Genomic DNA, 26,636 nt, shown 5'->3' on the forward strand with positions numbered 1-26,636 from the left:
CAGAATATAAAAAGATCGTCTTTTCCCCAAGGAACTTACAGTAAGACAAGAGGCCACAAGGTGGATACAATAAAGAGGTGAAGGGAGCATAAGAAAACAGGAACAGTTATGATCAATGTGAGATGATTATTAAATATCAATATTAGAATATCAGTAATCATAACTATACTTTTGTTCCAAAATATTGGAATGTAGTAGTGAGGGTGAAATATAACGAGACCTTCTCCATTTTCTATTATTAGTTGGGGGATAATCAGCTGCTTATAAAATAGTGCAAACCACTGTGACACTTGTATAACTGTCTTTGGCTTTATGTGTAATGGGTTGGTGTGAGTCAACGTGTAACCCCTTGCCTCAGTGAGGGAGGACTTGTTGGAACTAAACTGCATGTCATCTCCATGACACTCCAGACTGTTAGCCTCCTCCACGCCCCCCATATCCTCAAAAGCTCTGCTAGCCTCTGTTTTGCCTTGCAGGTTAACCTTAGGTGCACTCTGACCCCAACCTCATTACAAAGCATTCCTCTGAAGTATCCAACCCTTGTCACTGGACACTCCCAGAAATTACCAAATCTGCTGTCTCCAAAGCGACAGTATACACACCACCCTGTTAGATCAGCTGGGGATCAGCAATTTAATATATTGCATTGAGATGAACTTATAGTACAACCAAGAATAAGCTTACTAAAAAAGAACAGAGTTTAAGTGATACTAAGCAAAGGTAATAGAAACCGAAAATAGTTACAAGTAAAACAAAAGTATAACACACTTTCTAGAGACTAATATTTAACAGGCTACAATCCTTGTCTAAGGCAATTTCTCCCATAAAGCCACCTCTCAGCATCACCAACCCACATGACTGGGGATCCACCATTCATGGATACAGAAGATGCTGACCTCTTTGTTCCCTCAGTGATGGATAACCACAATGTCTCTTTCCACCCCCACCCGCCTTAGAGTTCAGCAAACCTTTGAAAAGTATTCTTGATGTTCCCACAGTGCTGGTACCAGGTACTCTTTTCTCATCCTCTTGTTATTTTGCTTTTCCTGTTGCGTTCAGATGCAAATGTAATTCCCATTGGCTTTAGCCTACCCTGCTCCATTTACATTCCAGACCTAGGCAGACAGGCAAATCAAAATTCCTCTGTCTGGACAAACTTGTTTACCAAGCTTGCCTTGTTTCATGGTTTGAGCATATTTTTAGTACATACCCACAACTTTTTAATTGTTATCTGTACGTACACCATGCAATGATTAGGATGACCAGTCTGATATAAGTTTTCATTTAATCCCTTACACAACATTCTTTATAGATAAATACCATGACGACAATATGTTGGTAGTGAGTTTGTGAAGTCTGATAGACGGTGCTGCTACATAACAGTGAACTCTTTGCCAGTGGGCTCTTGGGTCAGAGCTGGAACTTAAGAAATGTTGTTGACTGCACAGAAAAGTTAGAATCCAGCTTGCTTCCTCTCAACTGTGCTGATTCTGCAGGATGAACAGAAGTAAAGAGTACTAAAAATATGTATTATCAATTATTTTGCTTAATGAAATATTATTATTACAGCCCCCAGTCAGGATAGGGGCTCCATTGTTGCAGGTGGAGTACAAACACACAAAGACTTTGTTGCTGCTCTAAAGAGCTCATAAACTAAGGCCTGTAATATGCACAATTTCTGTACCAGTATAATTATTAAAATTAATGGCATGACTTTTTTTTTTAACCAATAGTTATACCAGGACATGCCCTTGTTGGATGCAGTAATACCGGTATAAAGGTGTCTTATACTGGTATAGTTTATTCCTCTTCCCTATATTGATGCAACTACACCATCCAAAAGAGGGGATTGTACCACTTTACTGGTGGGCAAGGCCTATGGGCAGGTTAGATTCCTAAGTCACTTTGGAAATGGGACTTAGGTGCTTAAATTGCTTAGGTGTTACAGGATGATTGGCCCCTTTAAGAAGGAATGGGTCCTGTTCACCTGTGAGTAATTAGCCACCTCCCAATGGGGCCTGATAGAAAGCACCTGGCATCTCTAAAAACCCAAGAGGCAGTTCAGACAGGGAGGAAGAAGATGCAGGAAGGATCAGCAGTTGCTGCTGGGAACTGTTGAGGGTTCCTTGGAGCAAGCTGCTAGTTCTGCACTAGCTCTTTCCTGCCCCCCTCTACACCTTCCCTCCAAAAAAGAATAGGAGTTGAGAGCTGCTTCAGGGGAAGTGCTAGTGCACAGAAAGAACAGGAGAGAGTTGACTGGCTGGAGCTGGGGAACCTTATCAAGCAGAAAGCCCCCAGACAAAGGGGAAGATCTGGCTTAGGTAGGGGCAGGCTGAATTCAAGTGAAGAGCATGATTCTGGAGGAATTCAGCAGGGATGAGACTTGTGGGAAAAGGAGGCCTGGAGAATGGAATGCTGTGAGGAGCCTGCTCACAGAAGACCTGAGATGAGGGTTGTGGCAGAAGAGTTGTAAGAAGCTTGGAGAATGGCCAGCAGGGTGGAGGTCCTGGAGTAGGGGCACAGGTATCATGGAACAAGGATCGTGTAGATGACCTGCAGAGGTGGGGTCCTGGGAGAGGGATGACAAAACTGGTAAACTGTTCTTTTTTAGCTTGTTTTATTTTGGGATTTGTGAACAGTTTCACTTTGAGAGACCTACCAATGGATATACGCATATTAATAAATGATGCCTAGAAGAGGGCTTTTATTAGTCTCTTAGGGGGACATCATTCCTTTCCTAGGCTGATGAGATGGCCAGTGGTCCGCTCTGTGGAAAAGAGAATGGGCAATTTTCTGGCTTTGGGGAATGAAGTAATGGGAAGCTTGCAGGTTGTGCTTGTTGTGTTGTGGTCAGCCACGTGAGGGTGCCCTGTTTGGGAGCAGCTGTATGACAAGAATTTTGAAAATTCTGCTCTAAGGCCCATATCTTGCAATATGCAGTGTGCAGGTGGACTGCTGTGCCCATGTGGAGCCCCATTGGACAGGGTCCCAATTAAAGATACATTCATTTGTTGATCTTAACAAACAAGTGGAGGGAAGGCGGGGAGAATGAATGACAGAAATAAGATCAAGTGGTTACATAGGCTACCAATGTGCACAACTTGATGGCTCCAAATCATTTAAACTTTAATTATAATTAATCTACATCAAATCACTACCTACTGTGCCATTTGACATTGCCCCCAACCAAAGTGACCCTCAGCTCAGTAATTATTTATGCCATTTAAGTAGTGTGTATTTTGTTTTCTTCTTTTGTCCCTGCCCCCAGCCACCTATAAGTCTTATGAACTCCTGTTTTTATTTAAAAACAAAAAAAAAACAACCCAGAAGTTAAACAATTCCCATGATTCCTTATCCATCTCCTACTCTCCCTCTCTATAAGCCCCACACCCCAGGGTTGCTCATGTTTAATTTAAGACATCTTGGTAAAAATCCAGGTTGTCCAAACAGCTGTATAGAAGTAGCTTCAAAAATAGTGTGTATTGATTGGAACCTCTTTATATTATTGACTTCACCAAGGAAAGAGCATTTGGGGCTTTGTGAATAGCCACCCTGAGCAAGATTTTGAATTTAGAAGAAGCAAGCATATTAATGGCTAGCTGAATAGTTGAACTCTATGCCCAAAGCATCAATACCCCAGGCCCTGATTGCATTTTGACTACACAGAAAACTACACAATCACTCCAAAGCAGTGTGACCTGTAACAATTATACATATATATATATATACACACACACACACACACACCTATCCAAATTTGCAGAAAACTCATAATCTGGAAATACTGATATAAATTATAGACCGAGGGCCAAATCCTGCTCTCCTTGTTTTTATAGGAGTAGCCCTATGATTTCAGATGGAATACATGGAATACTCAGGCAGGATTTGATCAGGACATGCAAATGAAAACTGCACTTGCTTTCAAACTACCAATCTGAAAATTAATAAAGTAAGCACCACTTTTTATCATAGACTGACATATTTGAAAATATAGTGAATTAGTCAGCATTTCTTGATCTAAATTTAGTGCCTTTGCACCTTGCTAGTAGTATGGGAGCCAGCTCTAAGTGTGTGTTAAATAATTAATTACAATGACTCTGAGAAATAATGTTTTTAAATTCTAGCTGCCAAATCCTGCAGTCCTTACTCAATTGTAAAATACATGCAGGATTCTCTAGCTAATCCTTCTTGCTGATCACTCAGTGCAAGTCTAGATGCCTCATCAAAGCATTAACTTAAGAAACAGAGCTCAGCAAATGTTACGGGCCAGATCCTTAGATGGTGTAACTTGGCAGAGACTATTAATGCCAGCTGAGGATCTGGCTGTAAATGAAAATATATTAATATTTTCCATCTCCTTTAGCGCAGGAACTAGGGAGCTAACCTTCACTGAGAAGGATAGTTGCAAACCTATATTTTATTTTTCCCAATTTTGATTTGGTTATATTTACTTATTTGGTTTGTTGTGATTTTTGTTTATATCACTGTCTAAGGAACTAGACAGTGTCTCATGAGCATCAGAACATCACAAAACGTGTACTGCATGTAGTTTAATTAATCTTATTCTGATGTGAAGATAATAGCCTGACAAGTTCAGAGTTATTGCATTTTGTTTTAACCAGACTTCTTAAACATGAATACATGTGGTCCTGCAACCCAAACCTTTTAATTGTTGCCTATTATAGCTGTGTCCAACATGGAAATAACACAACAACTATATATATTTAAATTCTGTAGAAAGGCCTGACCATTTTGTCCCATGAATAAAAATTAAATAATGTAGAAATATTTGTAGGGACGAATTTTCAATTCTTTCCTGCTCCTTTCTGGTGCAAGGGGAAACTTACTTATTCCCTCAATCCAGTTTGAAATTGTGTACAATTTGAAATGTATTATTGAGAGGTACTAGTGAATGGTTTAGGAGAAGCTATTAAGAGTTCTGAAGTGGAATTAAACAAGAGATGTGAATGATGCTGTAGGGGTTGGTGCAGACTCTGGGAATTGTATACCCTCTGACAGTGTCCCCAGCTTTAGAAGGAAATTCATTGATCCTGCACTATTGAAGTAAATGGGAATTGTGCCATTGACCTTACCTGAAGCAGGATTGTATCTTTAGGGCCTGATCCAAAGTGCATTGACGTCAATAAGATTTTTTCTATTGATATCTTCAGGCTTGGCTCATTGTGATTAGAATTAGTGTGGTCAGCTATCTAAGGATTAAGTTTTATGGGGTGATTATTGCCATTATTGTTTTAATCACGGAAAAAACTGGCTGTGTATTAAAGGAATGCAAATATGCCATGGGAAGTACCCAGAACATCTGATGTCTATCTTTACCTTCTTTTTTTTTTTTTTTTTAAGAGATGTACAAATCTAATGCTAGTTCAGAATGGGTTGGTGGTGTGACGTTGCACTCCATATGTTTTATGGAAATATGCTGAGTGTGAATATAATGTAACTGGAATATGCTTCATGCAAAAGGTCTCTTGTAAGGTATCATTACAAAGTTTATAATCTACTGAGTGTGTTTATCGTATTTGTATGTATGTATCATTCTTAAATATGAAATATAATTCTGAAGTCCTATTGTAATTATGCAAAATGTGGGCCATTGATTGTGGTTTAGAATCTTGATGGCTCCATTGACTGGGACAATTGGTTGTAAAAGGCTCTGTTTACTTGCAAGCTTTCCTGCACTCCTGTAAGTCAGGCCGTGGAAAATGAAGGCTTGGGGTCTCACAGGACATGTGACCATGTCACCTGGTACTGGATTCCATCTTTAACCTGGTGCTTTTCCATTTAGAAGGAGGGGTGGGGACCCAGAGAAATAAGATTCCCGCCTTGTGCCAAAGTTATAAAAGGGGGTGGAACAGAACAAAGGGGGCTGCCAGTCATGAGAAATCCCCAAGTTACCACTTGAGCTGGAACTAAAGGTCTGTAGCGGGGAAAGGCTTGGGCCAAGAATAGGAAGGCGTCTAGTCTGTGAAAGACGCTTATTGGAACATCTCTAAGGGTGAGATTTACCTGTATTAAGTTTCTTAATGTATTAGGCATAGACTTGCGTGTTTTGTTTTATTTTGCTAGGTAACTTATTTTGTTCTGTCTGTTATTACTTGAGACCACTTAAATCCTACCTTTTAAACTTAATAAAATCACTTTTGTTTATTAATGAATCCAGAGTAAGTGATTAATACCTGGGGGAGCAACCAGCTGTGCATATCTCTCTATCAGTGTTATAGAGGGCAGAAATTTATGAGTATACCCTATATAAGCTTTATACAGAGTAAAATTGATTTATTTGGGGTTTGGATCTCATTGAGAGCTGGGTGTCTGGGTGCTGGAGACAGGAGTACTTGCTGAGCTGTTTCCAGTTAAGTTTGCAGATTTGGGGGTGTGGTTCAGACCCTAGGTCTGTGTTGCAGCACACTTGCGTGTCTGGCTCAACAAAGACAGGGTTATGGAGTCCCAAGGTGACCAAGAAAACGGGCTCAGAGGTAGTTTCAGCACATCAGGTGATAGTCCCAAGGGGGTCTCTGTGACTGAACCCGTCACAGGTGGTACGAAAAGCTGATAGTAAGGAATACAGAAAAATAAGGAAAACTACATATAGTTACCTTGCTTAATGCATTTTCTTTCTACGCTTCCGGACAATGTGAAACTGAAAGTTGTCCTTTGGCTTTGAACATTTCACCAAATGGCTATGATGTGGTGTTTGGTCTTTTCCTACTCTTTTTTTAAACTTAATAGCATATGTTATCACTTGCATTGTGTAAGGCAATGAAGAAGAATTTAAAGTTAGGCAGGCAAAACTTCTCTTGATACCATTCTCTTTCGGGCCCCAGCCTGCATCCAAAGCTTCTGTTTATAAATATTGTGATCTTTAGGGGCAGGGGCGTTACTCCTGGGGGAATTCTGTACCAATGTGCAATGAAGAATTTTGCAGAAATTAAGGTGCACACACAATTTCCTTTCCCCCTCACAGAACTAGGCCGCAGTACTGCTGGCTGCCACTAGGGGCTGCTCAACCAGGCAGAGCCCTGCTCACACATAGAAGACACTGCCAAGGGGAGAGAGCTAGAGGGTTCCTGGCAGTTTCAGTTCCCAGAACACCCTGAGGGAAGTTAGACGGCAGCGTGCAGGAAACTCCCTACAAGCCCGGGACCAAGCATTAGGCTGTTTCTCCCTCTGGATCCCTGGGCTTTTGGGGGAAAGGGGGTGCAGGTATCTGGGCAACGGGGGCACCCACGGCTGGGCTTGGTGAGGGGGAGGCAGTTTGGGTGTATTGGCAGGGGCTTTGGGGGGGGGGTGTTGTAGGTGTCTGACCCCCTGGCTGGGCTCTGGGGGGAGAGAAGGGTGCAAAGAAACAGGAACTTGGTTGTCATAGGGGTTTCTTTAACTCTCTACTCCTGGAGGAATTTTTGTGTTTGTCTGTATTATTACAGACATACTTGCTGAAAGGTATTTTGAAATAAATTGCCAAAATAATTGAAACTGGTGTGATTATGTAGTGTTATTTTCACAAATAAAATTTGCAGAATTTTAAAATATTGTGCACAGAATTTTTAACTTTTTGGCGCAGATGCCCCCAGGAGTAAGACGTCTATGGATGATTTGAGTACACTTGATCTCTTCTAGAACTACATGCTATAGAGCTGGATCTGACAGCTGGACCATAGTATTCCAACTAAGGGAATGCCTCTGGGAAATAAAAAAAAAAAAGTCTGGTAATACCTGGAAATAGTGTAGCCTAAGGAAAGTCACCTGACACCTTGAGTTACTAATCTCTTGATCTCAAAAAGGACAATTATTCTTATGACCTATTAGTGCTGCTCATAGATTGAAGTGAAAGCAGATTAGGATCTCACCTGTCTCTCAGGGCTGAGCATAGAAATATAGGGGAGGAAGGGACCTCAATTAGTTATCTACTCTATCCCCCTGTGTTGAGCCAGGTTTCATCTAACCTGTCCTTTAAAACCTCCAGTGATGGGGATTCCACAACCTTCCATCATAACCTATTCTAGCATTTAACTATCCTTAAAGTTTTTCCTAATATCTAACCTAAATTTCTCTTGCTGCAGGTTAAGTTGATTATCTTTTGTCCTACCTTCAGTGGACATGGAGAACAATTGATCACCATCCTCTTTAATATATTGAAAACTTTTATCAGTTTCCCTCTGTCATCTTTCTTTAAGACTGAACGTATCTAGTATTTTTAACCTTTCCTCATATGTTAGTTTTTCTAAATCTCTGATAATTTTTGTTGCTCTCCTGTGGACTCTTTCCAGTTTGTCCATATCTTTTCTAAAGTGTGCCTTCCAAAACTGCATACAACACTTCAGCTGAGGCTTCACCAGTGCTGAGTAGAGAGGAATAATTAGCATCCTTGTCTTAGACACAACAGTCCTGATACCCACTAGAATATTAGTCTTTTTTGCAACTGCATCACATTGTTGGCTCATACTCAATTTGTGATCCACTATAACCACCAGATCCTTTTCTGCAGTTCTACTGCCTAGACAGTTATTCCCAGATTTGTATTTGTGCTTTGGATGTTTTTCCTTCCTATGGGTAGTACTTTGCACTTATTTTTAGTGAATTTTATCTTGTTGATTTCAGATCAGTTCTCCTTTTGAATTCTAATCCTGTCCTCCAAAATGCTTACAACCCCTCACAGTGTGGTGTCATCTACCAATTTTATCAGCATATCTCCACTCCATTATCCAAGTCATTATAAACATTATTGAACAGTACTGAACCCATCTTTCTCTTGCTCCTAATGAATTTATAAACCCTCTTCTTGTCTTTTGTCCCTTGCTAGATGTAACTCATTTTGTGCCTTAGCCTTTCTGATTTTGTCTGTAGATGCTCGTGCTATTCTTTTGTATCATCCTTAGCAATTTGTCCATGTTTCCACTTTTTGTAGGATTCCTTTTTGATTTTCAGGTAATTAAAGAGCTCCTAATGGAGCCATATTGGCCTCTTACTATTCTTCCTATCTTTCCTTTGCATCAGGATAGCTTGCTGTGGTGCCTTTTAAATATTGTGTCTTTGAGAAATGGCCAGCTCTCTTCAACTCCTTTTTCTCTTCCATTTTCTTCCCCTGTTGGCTTTATCAGGGCTTCCAGGTGGTGCCCACCAAGAGAGCATGAGATTGAGTCCAGATCTCTCATGTTGTACTGTGCAGCACTAATCAAAGAGCTACTGGGTCACCCTAACATAGTCATTTTAATTAACAAGTTCAGCAAAATGAATTCTTCTTCAAGGCAGTGACTAAAATTAATGGACATGCTGTTCTCTGCCACTTCTGATAGGCTTAGAATCCACAGTGGTGGATTTTTGGAAGCCCCGTATGCTATAATGGTGTCAATTCAATTTTTTGCTTGACTGCTCAAGAAATAAGGATGGAGTTGTTTGGGAGGCATGAAGGAGTAATGGCTCCTAATAGGAATGTGTCCAAATGGTTTCTGAGAAATGTATATACAAAACCTGCTATCAAATAATGAAACTAGTCCATGCAGCTCCTACTCAACATTTCCCCTGAACTGCATTTCTATGCCTTCTTTTTAAAATTTGTAGTCCATTAATTTCTTTCTGAAATTAATATTCCTGTGTGTTTTTGAGCTCCTATCAAACTCTGAGGATTATCTTTCCCATTCATCATCTTTCTAAGATATAACTAGCCTCAACTAAATGCAGCAGTTCCCAGACGAATATACACGGAAATCATTATAAGAAATCTATTTTCTTACAAACTCTAATATTAGTAAGTTCCTCATGTGGCTCTTATTATTCAAAGGAAAGAATCCCATTGCTTTCAAGGGGAGTCAAAAGGGGACCTTTTAGACATGTTTACACCACATTTTATACAGCTCTTGATGTTCTGTACATCAGTCAAATCAACAGCCATCGATTTGGAATGAAAATATTTTAGGATTTGGAGGTGAATTAAAAAAAACCACTTGCCTGATTAGTGGAAATATGATGCTTAATCAAACAAGCTGAAGAAGATTATTCTGGGTTCTAACAGAACTTTGCTTATAAGACTCCAAACAGTATAATCTAGTAATTGAATTACTGGCATTCTCATTTGTTTTTATTATTTACTATTTTACATAGCTCTTAGAGTGTGATAGGCCCTTTATGAATACTGTAAGTATGAAGACAGATCATTGCCCTGAACATTTAATTGTCTAGATTGACATTGTGTAGATGGGGGATAGGGAACTAAAAGTACCAAAAGCAAAGTGACAGAGGAGTGAAGTTTAGCATGAGATGATGATTTATTTCTTTGGTCTTGAAATAAATCACGTGATTGGAAAAAAAAATCCTGGGGAGATTTCATGAGAAGTATCCATAGCACAGTACATGTCTAACTCACTCAATTTTATAGCCCTTCTCTAGGGGCCTTATCCAATGGAAGGACTCTGGTTGACTTCAGTAAAGGTTGGATCAACTCCTTGGAGAGGCCTTTTTCAGCATTTCTCTGTAGTTTCATATCAGTAAATGTTTAACTGGGACAACTGCAATTCTTAACATTCATCTCTAAAACAAGAAAATGCAATCCTCCATCTTTAATAAGATAGCCACATACTAGACATTTAACATATATAATCCAGAAGGAGGAGGATACTGACAGATCAACATTTATTTCTTATCTCCCCTCAGTTCTGGGTTGTCCTAGATACTTCATCTGCTATAAGTAAGTCTTAAACCTCCCCTGAGTGAGCTTTCACATTTATTAATAAGAGATGGACCCAAACTACCAAGTTCAGGTTCAGATAGAATGCCTCTAAGTTTGGGAGTGAGGTGTTGGGGTTGTTCTGATTCAGGGTTTTCATTTGGGCTCCTTGATAATGTTAATTGGCATTTGGTTTCCTGATGTCATAGTGTAACAGAGAGACAAGGTGGGTGAGGTAATAACTTCTGTTGGAACAACTTCTGTTGGTCCCATAAAAGAAGTTACCTCACCCGCCTAGTCTCTAATATCCAGGGACCTAAATTGCTATAACTACACTGCGCACATATCATTGTGTAAAGCATTCTGAGATTTTTTTATGGGTCCTGTGCTGTAGAAATTATGTCGTCACTATTTATTTTGCTTTCTGAGGTACAGGACTGTAATTCTGTTTGGCATTGTTTTTCAGTCTCAGAAATCTTGGATTGAAGAAGTCTTCAATAAAAGAGAGTGTGCAAAAGTCATACCCAGCTCAAAAGATCCTCACAGGTATAGTTGTGGTTTTGGTTTTATTTTTGTTACCTTGAAAGAGAACTAATAGATGTTATAGGGATACTGTGGATGCTGTTCTTACAGTTTTGCAGTGCCACAATTACATGAGGGCAGCATGTCCACTGCTGCAATGCAGTTAGAAGCTCACACCAACGCTTTGTTTAAATATTAAGGAAGGCACAGATTGTGTAGAATAGATGCTGCTATATATAGGAGAGGATTTAGTCACTTTTTGATGGCCAGTAAAAGTCATAACCATGGTAGGACTGCAGTGTCATTCATTAATTGTTTCATAGACAGTTCTGTCAACACACTTGTAAAGTGATGACAGCCCCATTGTTTGTTTGTTGCAAACCAAAACTGGAAGCTGTTGACCCTTCTGGACTTTCAGACATGTAGCTCTAAGTCCGGTAGCTGAAAATGTGGCCGAGCCTCCATGTGAGATGCAGTTCACAGAACTGAATTACTGGTACGTGGAAATTCTCCTTCCTACTCCAAAAATGTGACCTTGTGTCAAACAGTAAGGTAGAACCTGCTCTAAATAGAAGAAGAGAAGCTACTGTTAATCCCAGTATCCCTATCAGCAGGTCTCTGTCTTGAGGAGTGAGCTGAATCATGTTGTTCTTCCATAGAACACTGGAAAGAGTCAAAAATTAAAATGCTTCAACCCTCATTTGAGGAATGGACAAAATAAACATTTTTTTTCCCCTTGCAAGCTTTATGACTAAGTAAGTGGTAGCTTTGACTAAATAAGGCCTGTAGGATCGGATCCTAAAATTGTAAACTTCTTGGGGGTAGTACTATGATCATACAATTCTGAATGCATTGATGGTGCTCAATAAACAATGATAATTCATGGTTTCATAGAGTTTAAGACCAGAAGGAGCCATTAGATGATGTAGTCTGACATCCTGTGTGTCACAGGCCATTAAATTTTACCCAGTTATCTCAATAACTTGGGTTAGATTAAAGCATTTCAGTCCTCAAGAGACTAAACTGGTTAATGCCTTAGTAGGATGATGACTCCAGCTATGAAATACTAAGAGTATAACAGTTAAAATTCCAAATAAAACACTGAGTTTTTCGAACAAATCTTCAGATGATGACTACAGTCTATACACAAGTTTCAATACCATTGTTTAGAATTTTTTTCACACATCTTTTTATTAGCCAGTATCTAATTCATCAAATTACAGATTTTTCTTGTATATAATAACACACTGTTTTATTGATCTATATTCCTCCAGATGTCCTGAACGATGCCAGATATGCCAGAACTTAATCAGGTAAGACCTTTATAAATCTGAGGCTATGCTTTCTAAAATGGGCTAAAGAAACAATTGGTATTCTTAATCCAGCAAGCAATGGCAAAACGTTGCAGCCACTGAAATGGTCAGAACATAATTTCTGTGGTCGGTTGGAAGAATTTATTATAGATTCTGCTAAAGTAAGTTGCATACTAAGACTGAATTCACACACGCTAGGAAATGTGCAAAGAAAGATTTCTGTGGCAAATTGTCTTAATCCTGCCCTGATGGGTACCAGGCAGAAATAGTACAAAACTCCTTCCTAGGCAGCTAACAGTTCTAGCCATATGCTGAATGGCACAGGATGTGGAAGGGATGTGAGAGGCAGTAGGAATCAGAGGAGATGGGAAGTGGTTGGAATGGAATCCTTGGTGGGTGGAAGGGGGACAATACAAGGACCACGACTTTTTTTTTTCTCTCTCCAAAATTTTGGGGCTTGCATCTGTCATCAGCAGATAACATTGGTAGTTCAGGGCTCCTGCTTTGTAGAAACCAGCTTGGAAGTGTAAAGGATGTGAGGCCACTAGAAAAGTTTTTGGTCTGTTTTCTTTTAATTTATTAAGGTGGTGTCACTGTGCTTCAGTGGGTCACAATTGAGAGTACCAAATTCAGGACAAGCTGCTGAGAAATAGGGCAACCATACCCCAAAACTGGTGGTAATTCTTCCATAAGATATACCAAACCAGCAACAAAAGTAAACTTCTGTCTCATCACACTGGTTAACAAGAAGTCAGGAATGCAGCCTCCTTAGAAATTCCAGTCCTGGGTTTAACACCCAGACACTAGACTTAATGATGAGTGGTTATTTAAAATCGATTTTATCAAACAAAAGGGTTCTTCTTATCCCAAAGGACAAGCCACACGCCCAGGACAATATATAACTCAGATCTTACCCAATAATTGCGCTGTTGCCAATCCTTTAGTATCTAAAATCTAAAGGTTTATTTATAAAAATAAAGAAAGGTGAGATTTAAAGTTGGTTAAAGGAATCAAAAACATACAATAATTGCAGAAGTCTTAGTTCAGGCTTGAAGCAGTGATGAAATAAACCGCTGGTTTGTTAAGTTTCTGGTTGCTTCCAAATGATTTGGAAGGTCCTCAGGCCCTTGGTTAGAATGCTCCCATTAGTATAAGTCCATAGTCCAGAGGTTAAAGTAGGAAAGAGGCAAAATGGAGATGTTTTCAGGGCCTTTTATAGCTTCTGCCATGTGGAGAGAAACCCATTGTTCCAAACAAAGCCCTTAGCACAGTTTATGGAAAAATCCAGATAAGAAGATGGAGTTTAGGGTCATGTGATTTGGTCACATGCCATTGCATGCTTCGCTGAGTCATAGCAGAGGCCATTACCCATATTCTAGCTAGAATGTGCACAGGAAGGGCCATCAGGTAGGGATAAGCCTTATGGTCCATTGTGAGTTAAGTGTTCTTTGATGGGCTATTCAACTTGAATAGTCCCTTTACAATGTGCTGGCCTAAATAGAAATAAGCTGCCTTGTGGGTGTGACCACAGGAGCAAACACATTTGAAATACAGGCATAGAGTCAATATTCATAATAACTTCAGATAAAAAAATCATGCATGAATGCATGCATGCAAATAGGATAATCATATTCAGCAAACCATATATTTTTCATAGATACCTTACATGACATACTTTTGCACAACCTTTGTTGCAATTGTATAACAGTGGTAGCAACAATGATCTATATGGTCATATATTAATCAGATAACATCACAGATGGGAAAGGGGAATGCACTGGACCTCACATAGTTGTGTGTATTTTAACAGGGCAGTGGTCTTTTTAGGCAGCTGATATTCATACTTCTTATGTTCATCATCAGATTTTTGATCCCACCTTTGAAATTAACATGAGTGCCCGTGCACAGCTTGCACTAGTGTGCATTTAAGATGCTACTGTAAAGGCTGTTAGATCAGAATGTTGACCTTCCTTGGCACTTGTTCTATATAGAAAGTCTCCTTCCAGTCCTCCCGCTATGGTGTTTGCTGAATCTGGAAACTGAAACAAAACAACTGCATGAGTTACTGCATATTAAATCAATGGCTAACAAACTGGTAAAAATAAGAACTAGGTCCAATGATTACGATTTTTTTTTTAGTGTGCACTTTTCAGTGTTTACATTTATAAATATAAAAATTGCATCCAGCTACATTTTTCAAAACAAAGGATTTTGTTTTTTGTTGTTATTTTTTAGCTGAAAGATATGCACAAAGCTTCATTCTGAAAGGATTTTTCTGGCAAAGCTTAATACAGACATAAATGTTACAACTGGTTAAAACTGTATTTATTGGGACAAAAACTCAACCAATTTAGGCCTACTTTGGTCTAGACATTATTCATGAATCATTCCAGATGGCACTGGTTGTATTTGATATTTGTAAATATTGGCCTTATAGTTTGGGCAAATTACTTTTCAAATTGGGTTGTTTTTGACATGGGGTCTCAGAAGGAAGACATGGGGTCTCAAGGTTTGCAAACATTTAGTGAGTGCCGGTGGTTATACAAATATTTTCAAATAATGAATGGCATGACCTCACAACTAGCTGTTAATCAAATTTGAGTAGTTTAATTGTGAATATATAGGTCACTCTCCATTATTCTACCAACTTTACTAAATACATTGGAAAGGCTGACACATGCTTCTGAGCAGCATCAATTTGCAAACACAACACTATAATGACTCTGTGACAGCCCAGACTGACTCCCCCTTCTGGATGGTCACCAGGCTGCCGTATGGGATCCAAAGCTTTGGATCCCATGAGCTTTTAAGTTTACTAATCTGAACAGAAAGAAAAGGAGTACTAGTGGCACCTTAGAGACTAACCAATTTATTTGCGCATAAGCTTTCGTGAGCTACAGCTCACTTCATCGGATGCATTCAGTGGAAAATACAGTGAGGAGATTTATATACACACAGAACATGAAAAAATGGGTGTTATACACACTGTAAGGAGAGGTTTCAGAGTAACAGCCGTGTTAGTCTGTATTCACAAAAAGAAAAGGAGTACTTGTGGCACCTTAGAGACTAACCAATTTATTTGAGCATAAGCTTTCGTGAGCTACAGCTCACTTCATCGGATGCAGTGAGCTGTAGCTCACGAAAGCTTATGCTCAAATAAATTGGTTAGTCTCTAAGGTGCCACAAGTACTCCTTTTCTTTTTACTGTAAGGAGAGTGATCACTTAAGATGAGCTATTACCGGCAGGAGAGCGGGGTGGGGGGGAGAAAACCTTTTGTAGTGATAATCAAGGTGGGTCATTTCCAGCAGTTAACAGGAACGTCTGAGGAACAGTGGAGGGTGGTGGTGGGGGAATAAACATGGGGAAATAGTTTCACTTTGTGTAATGACACATCCACTCCCAGTCTCTATTCAAGCCTAAGTTAATTGTATCCAGTTTGCAAATTAATTCCAATTCAGCAGTTTCTCTTTGGAGTCTGTTTTTGAAGTCTTTTTGTTGTAATATTGCGACCTTTAGGTCTGTAATCAAGTGACCAGAGAGATTGAAGTGTTCTCCGACTGGTTTATGAATGTTATAATTCTTGACATCTGATTTGTGTCCATTTATTCTTTTACGTAGAGACTGTCCAGTTTGACCAATATACATGGCAGAGGGGCATTGCTGGCACATGATGGCATATATCACATTGGTAGATGTGCAGGTGAACGAGCCTCTGACAGTGTGGCTGATGTGATTAGGCCCTATGATGGTGTCCCCTGAATAGATATGTGGGCACAGTTGGCAACGGGCTTTGTTGCAAGGATAGGTTCCTGGGTTAGTGGTTCTGTTGTGTGGTATGTGGTTGTTGGTGAGTATCTGCTTCAGGTTGGGGGGTGTCTGTACGCAAGGACTGGCCTGTCTCCCAAGATCTGTGAGAGTGATGGGTCGTCCTTCAGGATCGGTTGTAGATCCTTGATGATGTGTTGGAGAGGTTTTAGTTGGGGGCTGAAGGTGATGGCTAGTGGCGTTCTGTTATTATTTTTGTTGGGCCTGTCCTATAGTAGGTGACTCCTGGGTACTCTTTTGGATCTGTCAGTTTGTTTCTTCACTTCAGCAGGTGGGTATTGTAGTTGTAAGAATGATTGATAGAGATCTTGTAGGTGTTTGTCTCTGTCTGAGGGGTTGGAGCAAATGCAAAGAATAAATGGACACAAATCAGATGTCAAGAATTATAACATTCATAAACCAGTCGGAGATCACTTCAATCTCTCTGGTCACTCGATTACAGACCTAAAGGTTGCAATATTACAACAAAAAGACTTCAAAAACAGACTCCAATGAGAGACTGCTGAATTGGAATTAATTTGCAAACTGGATACAATTAACTTAGGCTTGAATAGAGACTGGGAGTGGATGTGTCATTACACAAAGTAAAACTATTTCCCCATGTTTATTTCCCCACCCCACCCCCCACTGTTCCTCAGATGTTCCTGTTAACTGCTGGAAATGACCCACCTTGATTATCAGCTACAAAAGGTTTTCTCCCCCTCACCCCCCGCTCTCCTGCCGGTAATAGCTCATCTTAAGTGATCACTCTCCTTACAGTGTGTATGATAACACCCATTTTTTCATGTTCTGTGTGTATATAAATCTCCTCACTGTATTTTCCACTGAATGCATCCGATGAAGTGAGCTGTAGCTCACGAAAGCTTATGCTCATATAAATTGGTTAGTCTCTAAGGTGCCACAAGTACTCCTTTTCTTTTTGCGAATACAGACTAACACGGCTGCTACTCTGTAATCTGAACAGAATTCAGGCACTGTCTCCAGGTCTGGCTCTTAAATGCGCTCATGAGATACAAACTCCAACTCCTGGTTTCCCTTCTCAGGGCATGGGACAGTAGCTTCCCTAGACCCCAAGTTTCCCCAGGAGTTTAAGGACACCTGCACAACTCCACCCTTGTGGGTACTCTGGGTTACTGTCTCACCCTTCGGGGAGTTTGTGACAGTTAAAGGAAGTAACACAGAGACTTTGTAAAGGCACTTTTAAACACAGCTACAGCACAGTAGATATACAGAGCTATGTATAGCTGCATATATATAACTGCATGCAAGACCCTGCCTCAGTTTCCTGACCCCTCCTGAGAACCCTTTTTGTCATAGGCAGTGTCCTTCCAGGGAATCCTGGATTCTTGTGCACCCTCTTTCCACCTGCCCAGTCTTGTCTTCTGTCAGCAGATGGGTAGCTGGAGAGCGAGACCCAGTTCAGAGCAGAACTTGTCCTTTTATGAAGTTCAAGTCCCTACTATTAGGTGACCCCTTTGAGGGGCTTCAAGTCTCTTTTCAAGTGATTCATTGCTTACTTCCCACCCACCTGAAGTTCAGACTTGGAGAACTGGTTTCCCTGGGCTACAACTTGTTCCTTGTTCTAGGGAGCTTCCATTTATGGAAAGCCAAGATTGTTCTTTATTGTTAGAAGTCTGTTAGGAGCAAGAATTTCCCCAACATGTTGTGGGTGCTTCAGTTCAAGATGGAGGCCACAGTGCAGAAGTGAAGGCACAGCACAGTTTTACAATTGAAGGGGTATTCACAAAACAGAGTGGGGTTTGATGGATATACCCACGTACAGACATATGCTAATCCGTTTTAGGGTGTCTCTGTCTGTCTAACCTGGGCTCTTGCAGCGCTCTCATTATCTGTGGAATGTACTTTTTATCTCTACGGTGCATGTGTTATGTAGCCATTTCCTTTTCTGGAAATTGGCTCCCACCCAAGTAACATTTGTGAAGCAATGACTGTACTGACAATGACTCTCACTGTAATTGTCAAAGGGTTGTAGACTGTGTAAATTGCACTTTGTATGACAGTGTTTCCTATGCATATCATTTAAAAAAAGGCAACGAGAATGAGGAAAGCTCCTTGGTAAGGTCAGTGATCTTGATCTGGCTGCGTCTGGTGCCTCACTCATTTACTCTCTTTCTTCGGGGAAGATCTCCAAGTTCAGTGCTGCTGCTGAGGCTTTCACATTTTGCAGGAGTGACTATTTCCCAGCTTTGTAGTGACCTTGTAGAAACTGTCTCTGTCACAACGATACTTGAGTGTTCGCTGCAGTCAGTTTCTGAAACTGAGACTAAATTATCAGAATGGGGAATGTGATACTAGCTGTCAGCATTACATCATGGCCCCTTCTTTGCAAGCTCCCTGGCTCTGCTGTGGAGCTCTCAACCTTCCCCAGCTATCACAACTGGGCTTTACTGCCGCATCATTTAAATCTCCTTCTTGACTCCTTTGTTCCTGCAAGGGAGGATTCCCCAAACTGGATCCTTCTGTCCTTTTGTTCCTTCTGTGTGTTGCTTGAGCTATCAGCCTAAATAATAATGTATTTCAAAGGAGCTGCTTTGTCTTATTATTAGAACACTTTCTTTTAAGTGCACATTTGCAAATAGTTTGCATAGGTAAATAACTGCATAATGGATGTTTGAATATATTGTTAGTCAATTGTTATAGAGTCCAGTAGGTTGCTTATAACCATCTATAACATCCATGGAAATGCATCTAACAGTCTGTACCATATACTAACATATAACATCTATTAACCGTTTTAAACTGTTTATAAATATACCCTTAATATAAGGTGTGATTGTTGTAAAACTGCTCAGCTTTCGCTGGACCTATGAGCTCCAGCTTCAGGTCCATTGGAATAACTTATAATGTCAGATGATAAATCACCCTCTCTATAGGGTAGGCCGGGTTTTCTAGTACCTGCAGCTATAGGAATAGCTGCTGGCATAGCTCTGTAATGCATAAGAAGGTATAAGATGGTCAGTGTATGCTGATATTTTGATAGTGGTTTATTGTGTGTGCTGAAATTGCCTTCACAAAGCACAGTCAAGCTTTGGTGAATCTGATCACTTCTAAGTGCTATGATTCCATTTCCTGCATATGCCTGCTTGACCATTGTAAGTGCTTTCAATAGCGGGCACATACAGGCCTTGGCTATTGGATTGTATTGTTTAACTGGGATTGCTGTTTGCTCTGTGTTATTCAGTATGATGTCTGAAGCAGTAATGACATAATGGTATGTTAATGTGAGTCCCACTATACATATATACGGGAGCCCATAAGGGCTTTTCAGGACCATAGGAGAACAGAAGTATGTCCAGATTCTCCCTTTCTCTTTCTTTCCTTTAAAGATGAGCAACAAACATTTTGCTACAACTTAAAAATGTGTCTGCAACATTTCCAAAGAAGTAAAAAGTATATGATCTAGACTCAGAGAAGCTGGGACAGTGTGATTAAGAGCTAAGTCCCCAGGACTGCAGGAGAAATTCACTTCAGTGCATGGCAATAATACACCTAATAATAATATCACGACTGCCTCTTCCTTGGAGGAATAACTGTAGTTCCTGCTGGAAGACCTTAGGAGCCACTGAGAAGTGGTGAACCAGCACACACTCTGGCCACATGCTCTTTTCAGACAGGCAGCCTGGCTCACTTTTTGGACTGTGTTAGTTTCGAAGGCCTCCATCCTCAATTTGTGGCTGGTTTGTGCTGCTACAGCTTCATACCCTGGTGGATTATTTGCCTTTGGTAGGGCATATGCCAACATAAAACCTGGGTGAATCAGATCCAATGATTAAAAGTTTACCTAACATTGTATTTATAGCAAAATTACCTCCATGAGAGTCTAACAGATTTTGGTTCTAGTGTGACACCACAACTTTAAAAAAACTAGAGGAAAGGTATATGTCAGCTGTGACTGCCACCCTTTTGCTCGTTAGGCTTTCCCTATGGTGCAGTGGACATAGGCCGGGGTTAGATTTCCATTGCATATACCTTTGACTTGAGTGGCCCAGGAGTACCACTCTCACATATCTGGATCCAGGGGCTTGTTTTCTTTTTCTCTGACTCTAGCTTTCAGAACGTATCCCAAAATAAGTTAACAGTTCCAAAAATATCTTTAAAAGCAAGTTAAATAACAGAAATACAATCAAAGCTATGTAGGATATATCATAAGTATTCTAAGAATAATGAAAGTCTCCAGTAGGCAGGATAAAATTGTCCCATTACACTACACCAGAGGTGGGCAAACTATGGCCCGCGGGCCAGATCCGGCTCACGGGACCGCCCTGCCCGGCTCCTGAGCTCCCGGCCAGGGAGGCTAGCCCCCGGCCCCTCCCATGATGTCCCCCCTCCCCTGTAGTTATGCTTTGCTGCGCGGGTAGTGTGGCTTGCGCCCGCCCACCTCCCAGGCTTTCAGATAAGCCTGTCTTGCCACTCTGAGCGGCAAGGTAAGGGGGCAGGGAGAGAGAGGGTTGGATAAGGAGCAGGAGGTCCCGGGGGCAGTCGGGGACAGGGGATGGTTGGATGGGCCGTAGGTTCAGGGGGCAGGGGGACGGTCAGAAGACAGGGAGCAGGGGAGGTGGGGTCCCGGGGTGTGGGGGGGAACACACAGGTGTGGTGTTTAGATGTTGTTTGTAATTATTAGAATTGGGAGCACTGGCTGTTGGGAGTCTGAAAGGACAGGAAACGGGAAGGAGGGGGGAGGAGTTGAGAGGCTGGGAGAAAGCTACAGAGGGTGCAGCAGCAGCTTGGTAAAGAGGTTTGAAAATAAAGTCCTGTTGAAGCTTGTTAGTACCTTGCCTGGTTGCTACAACATTTTGGTGATGAGGATGGATCTTCTGCCTCTGAACCCACCTGCACCCTTTCTGCAAAGCCCAGGTGAGCCTCCAATTGCTTTTACTGCCTGGATCCATATGTTTAAGACTTATCTGCTTGCAATCAGTGCTACAGAGATTTCTGAAGTAAGAAAGTGTGCTCTACTAATCCACTGCCTTGGAGCAGAAGGACAGCGTATATTTTACACTTTTCCCCTTGCAGATGATAAATATGAGACTGCACTCACTGCATTAAAGAACATTTTTGTGCCAAAAGTGAATGTAGTAGCTAATTGCTACAGATTGTGCCAACGTGAGCAGAAACCAAAGGAAACTGTAATGCAGTATATTGCTTCCCTGAGGAATCTGATTGTAATTTGTGACTCTGGGAATATGACAGATGAGATGATTAGAGACCAGCTCATTGAGAAAACAACCATGCTTCAGGTAGGAGAACACTTACTTCTAGAACCACAACTTAAACTAGAAAGAGTGATAACCATTGCTACTCAGATTGAGTCAGCTATAGCTGAAGCCAAAATAATGAGCATGGATACAGGAGGCACTGTCCAGGCTGTGACTCCTTTGCAGAAAAGTTCACTACCGCTGCAGACACGCAATTGCAAGAGGAAAACTAATGAAAAACCACTGAATCAGCAAATTCAAAATACAGTAAAAGCATGTTTTCACTGTGGATCCCCACAACACCTTGCAAGCTACACAGGATGTCAGGCAAAAGTAGCTCAGTAGAATCATTGCAAAAAGATTGAACATTTTGCTAAAGTATGTCACAGTAGCCAGTTCAATCAACAGGTGCATGCAGTTACAATACCAGATGTTACTGTGCTGAGCGTGGACAAAATCACTACTGCACATATTCCAGAACAAATAAAATGCACTGTAAACGTTTCTGCCACACCCTCAGGCAAGCCACACTCTATTCAGCTAATGTTGGACACTGGCTCAGCAGTATCTATACTATCTGATTCCATCTATCTGCATTACTTTAAAGATGTGCCTCTTACTGAACCCAAACTTCACTTGGTGTGCTATTTGAAAAACCATATTCCAGTACATGGCTGCATGCCAGTAATAGTTACTTTTGGTGATTGCTGTGTAACTGCAGAGTTTTACATTGTCCACAAAGGCACTCCTATCCTTGGCAGAGATTTATTGGCTGCTTTAAATCTCAGGGTAGTTAATGGACGAATTGATCTTCCTCAGCAAAGCACTCTTGAGGTACCCACACCAGTTTCAGCTGGGACCCAACACCAGGTTGAGGAGAAACTCGACTGTGCTTATAGGTTTCTGCATAAAGTTAAAGTGCGGAATAATGTGATGCCTGTATGACAGAAGTTACGGTGCTTACCATTTTTAGTCAGGGAAGCTATTTCAGAGGAACTTAGAAAACTTGTTCAAAAGGACATGATTGAAGAGATTGACTCCTCAGAATGGGTTTCACCTATAGTAATGACGCAGAAGAAGGGTGGAGGCATTCGCCTTTGTGTGGACTTAAGGGAGCCAAATAAAGTTGTTGTGATTGACAGCCATCCTCTTCCTCACATAGAAGAAGTATTTGCAGAACTCCCGTGGAGCAAAGATGTTTTCTACTCTTGATTTGCAGGCTGCATACCACCAGGTTATGTTGCATGACGATAGCAGAGATCTCACAGCATTTATTACACATGAGGGACTATTTCGTTTTAAACGTGTTCCATATGGTCTTGCATCTGCCCCAAGTGCCTTTCAAAAAATGATGTCATTGGTTCTGAAGAATCAACATGGAGTTCAGTGCTATCTGGATGATATTATCGTGTTTGGAAATACTTCTGAGGAGCATGACAATAACCTGCAGTCTGTACTAAACTGCATCAGCACAGCAGGCCTCCAGCTCAATAGGTCCAAATGCAAATTTAGACAAACTGAACTCTCCTTTCTGGGGCAAACAATTTCACAGGCTGGACTAAAACCAGATCCAGATCATATCCTGGCAATTTCAAATGCTCCTCCTCCAACAGATTTGCAAACCTTATGTTCCGTCTTGGGTCTTACCTCCTGGTATGCAAAATTCATTCCCAATTATGCTTCTGTCATTGAACTGTTATGGGAATTACTATGGGGAAGTTCAACCTTAGTGTGGACAATGGATGCACAAGCTAGTTTCGAAACGGTGAAAGACTTGATTGTACATAGTCCAGTACTTGCACTATTCAGTCCTGCATTGCCCACAATTGTAACTACTGATGCTTCTGATTATGGACTTGGGGCTGTCCTCACACAACTTCAGGAGGACAACACAGAGAGGACTGTTGCATTTGCTTCAAGGACAATAATTAATGCTGAGAGGAAATATTCTACAGTCGAAAAAGAATCACTTGCTTGTGTCTGGGCTACTGAAAAATGGAGAACTTACCTGTGGGGCCACACGTTCAAGTTGCGCACAGACCACAGCCCTTTGACGACATTGCTCACCACAAAAGGACTGGGAAGAGCAGGATACCTTATTGCTTGATGGTCTGCAAGACTACTCTCTTTCAATTATGACCTGGAATATAAGCCTGGAAACCAAAATGTGGTAGCTGATTGCCTTTCTCACCTGCCTTTGCCTTCACCAGATGGTCCACTGGAGGATGAGGATGTAGTGGTTGCGCTTATTACAAGCACTCTCACTGCAGTTAAAAGAGAACAATTTCAAGCTGCGTGTTTAGCGTGTCCAATTCAACAAAAACTACAGGAATTTCTGACAAAGAGATGGCCCAGTAACCCTAAAAACCTTGACCCAGTTTTGCTGCCTTATTTTGGAGTTTGGGATGAACTTTCTTTGCTTGATGGCTGTGTGCTACGAGGTACACACCAGCTACTTGTGCCAGAAGAATTACAGTCAAAACTCATAGACCTGGCACATGATACTCATCAAGGAATTGTCCGAACCAAACAACGACTACGAGATCTGTATTGGTGGCCAGGGATGGACTCTCAAACTGAAGTACTCATAAAATCCTGTGTCACTTGCCAAATGCACGATAAAACAGCAGTGACATGTACTCCTCCATTACAGCCTGTTCCTCTTCCTGAAACTGCATGGGAAAAAGTGGCGATTGACATTGTAGGACCCTTTGATACTGCTCCAATTGACTGCTGTTATGCCATCACTTTAATAGACTATTTCAGTAAATGGCCTGAAGTAGCGTTTACATCGCAAATCTCTTCTGCTACAGTAATTAAGTTCCTCATTTCAGTTTTTAGCAGGGAAGGTAACCCCAAAGAACTGGTTTCAGATAATGGTAGTCAATTTACTTCCCTGGAGTTTGAAACTTTTTTAGCAGAGAGGAACATTTTACACAGAAGGTCATCCCTACATTACCCTCAAGCCAATGGGGAAATCGAATGGTTTAACAGAAGTTTGAAAGAGTTTGCAAGCGGCTAAACTGGAAGGGCGATTGTGGATAACCTTCACTACTGATTTCTTGCAAGCATACTGGGCTACACGACATGCCACAATGCAAAGATCACCTGCAGAGTTACTGCAAGGGAAACAGATGAATACTAAACTGAACATTGCTGGATTGTTAAAGGCATGACCTGATGCCCCAAAAGAGGATGATGTGAGAAAAACAGTTGAACAGAACCAAGCAAAGTCTAAGGCTTTCACAGACAATCGGCGGGGTGCTAAGGAACCAAAGTTTAAGTGTGGTTCCTTCATTAGAATATGAAAACCTGGAATTTTACTCAAAGGGGACTATAAATTCACAGCTCCTCTTAAAATCATAGGGAAGAAGGGGCCTTACACCTATTGATTTTCTGATGGGTGGGTATGGAATGCTTCTTATGTTGCACCTGCCTATGCACCAAGAGGAGATTATGCCAACACCCAGTCTGCATTGGATGACTTCACCGTAGTACCAACACAACAAGACATTGCACTGGAACCGGGGCTTGAGCGATGACCCAACAGACCCAGACGTCTACCTGTCTGGACTAGAGACTATGTTATGTAGTATCGACAGTGTTTTCAGTGTAATATTTCTGCCAACAGTACAGTGTCTTGTTTCATATTTGTTCCTGTGGTTAGAACAACAATGTTTATTTTAATTGGGAGAGTTTCTTAAGAGAGGAGGGAATGTGGTGTTTAGATGTTGCTTGTAATTATTAGAATTGGGAGCACTGGCTGTTGGGAGTCTTAAAGGACAGGAAACAGGAAGGAGGGGGGAAGAGTTGAGAGGCTGGGAGAAAGCTACAGAAGGTGCAGCAGCAGCTTGGTAAAGAGGTTTCTACTTTGAAAATAAAGTTCTGTTGAAGCTTGTTAGTACCTTGCCTGGTTGATACAACAGGGAACGGGGTGGGGGAGTTGGATAGGGGGTGGGGTGCTGGGGGGCAGTTAGGGACGGGGGTTCTGGGAGGGAGTGGTCAGGGGACAAGGAGTGTGTGGGGGGGGGTTGGATGGGTCAGGGGGCAAGGAGCCGGGGGTTGGATGGGTCTGGAGTTCTGAGGGGGCCTGTCAGGGGTGGGGGTGTAGATGGGGGCAGGGAAGTCAGGAGACAGGGAGCGGGGTTGGGTCCCACGGGGCAAGGAGCAGGGGGGTTGGATGGGTTGGGGGGTTCTGAGGGCGGCAGTCAGGCGGGAAGTGGGAGGGGGGGAATACGGGGTGGGGGCCAGGCTCTTTGGGGAGGCACAGCCTTCCCTACCTGGCCCTCCATACCGTTTTGCAACCCCAATGTGGCCCTCGGGCCAAAAAGTTTGCCCACCCCTGTTCTAACAGCAAACTTTTTGGCCTGAGGGCCACACTGGGGTTGCAAAACGGTATGGAGGGCCAGGTAGCGAAGGCTGTGCCTCCCCAAAGAGCCTGGCCCCCACCCCGTATCCGCCCCCTCCCAGTTCCCGCCCCCTGACTGCCCCTCTCAGAACCTCCGACCTGTCCAACCCGCCCCCCCCCGGCTCCTTGTCCTCTGACAGGCCCCCCCGGGCCTCCCGACCCATCCAACCCCCCCACCCCGCTCCTTGTCCCCTGACCGCCCCCTCCTGGGACCCCCATCCCTAACTTCCCCCCAAGAACCCCACCCCCTGTCCAACACCCCCCTGCTCTCTGTCCCCCCCCTTCCCGGGACCCCAGGGACCCCCCAGGACCCCACCTCTCCTGCTCCCTGTCTCCTGACCCCCCGCCCCCCCAAACCTCCGCCCCATCCAACCGCCCCCTGTCCTTTGACTGCCCCCAGGGACCTCCCCGCCCTCCCCCTTACCATGCCGCTCAAAGCGGCAAGACGGCTTATTTGAAAGCCTGGAAGGTGGGCAGGCGCAGGACGGTCCCACAGGCCGTAGTTTGCCCACCTCTGCCTTAGAGTTTGTTTTTGTGTGTGTGTGTGCGCCTCTGTCCGTCTCTGGCCTCTTTCTGACAGGTCTGTGTTTTCTGTTAATCCTTCAGGGTTTGTCCTGACTCAGAAAAAGGCTACATTTAAACTGAATTTAGCTAGCACATGTTAACTAAGCCC

At 42.0% G+C, this 26,636-nt stretch overlaps 1 protein-coding gene across 1 annotated transcript in view; it reads left to right on the plus strand.

Annotated features, from left to right (window-relative positions):
* Nucleotides 1-26,636, plus strand: part of TRPM6 (transient receptor potential cation channel subfamily M member 6) — a 146,598-nt gene that overhangs the window by 14,258 nt on the left and 105,704 nt on the right. The window contains exons 2-3 of the mRNA XM_074953237.1: nt 11,145-11,224; nt 12,475-12,513. Coding sequence (XP_074809338.1) covers nt 11,145-11,224; nt 12,475-12,513 — 119 coding nt within the window. The remainder of the gene's footprint in view (nt 1-11,144; nt 11,225-12,474; nt 12,514-26,636) is intronic.

Source organism: Natator depressus, chromosome 5, assembly GCF_965152275.1.
Source record: "Natator depressus isolate rNatDep1 chromosome 5, rNatDep2.hap1, whole genome shotgun sequence".
Taxonomy (NCBI): Eukaryota; Metazoa; Chordata; order Testudines; family Cheloniidae; genus Natator; species Natator depressus.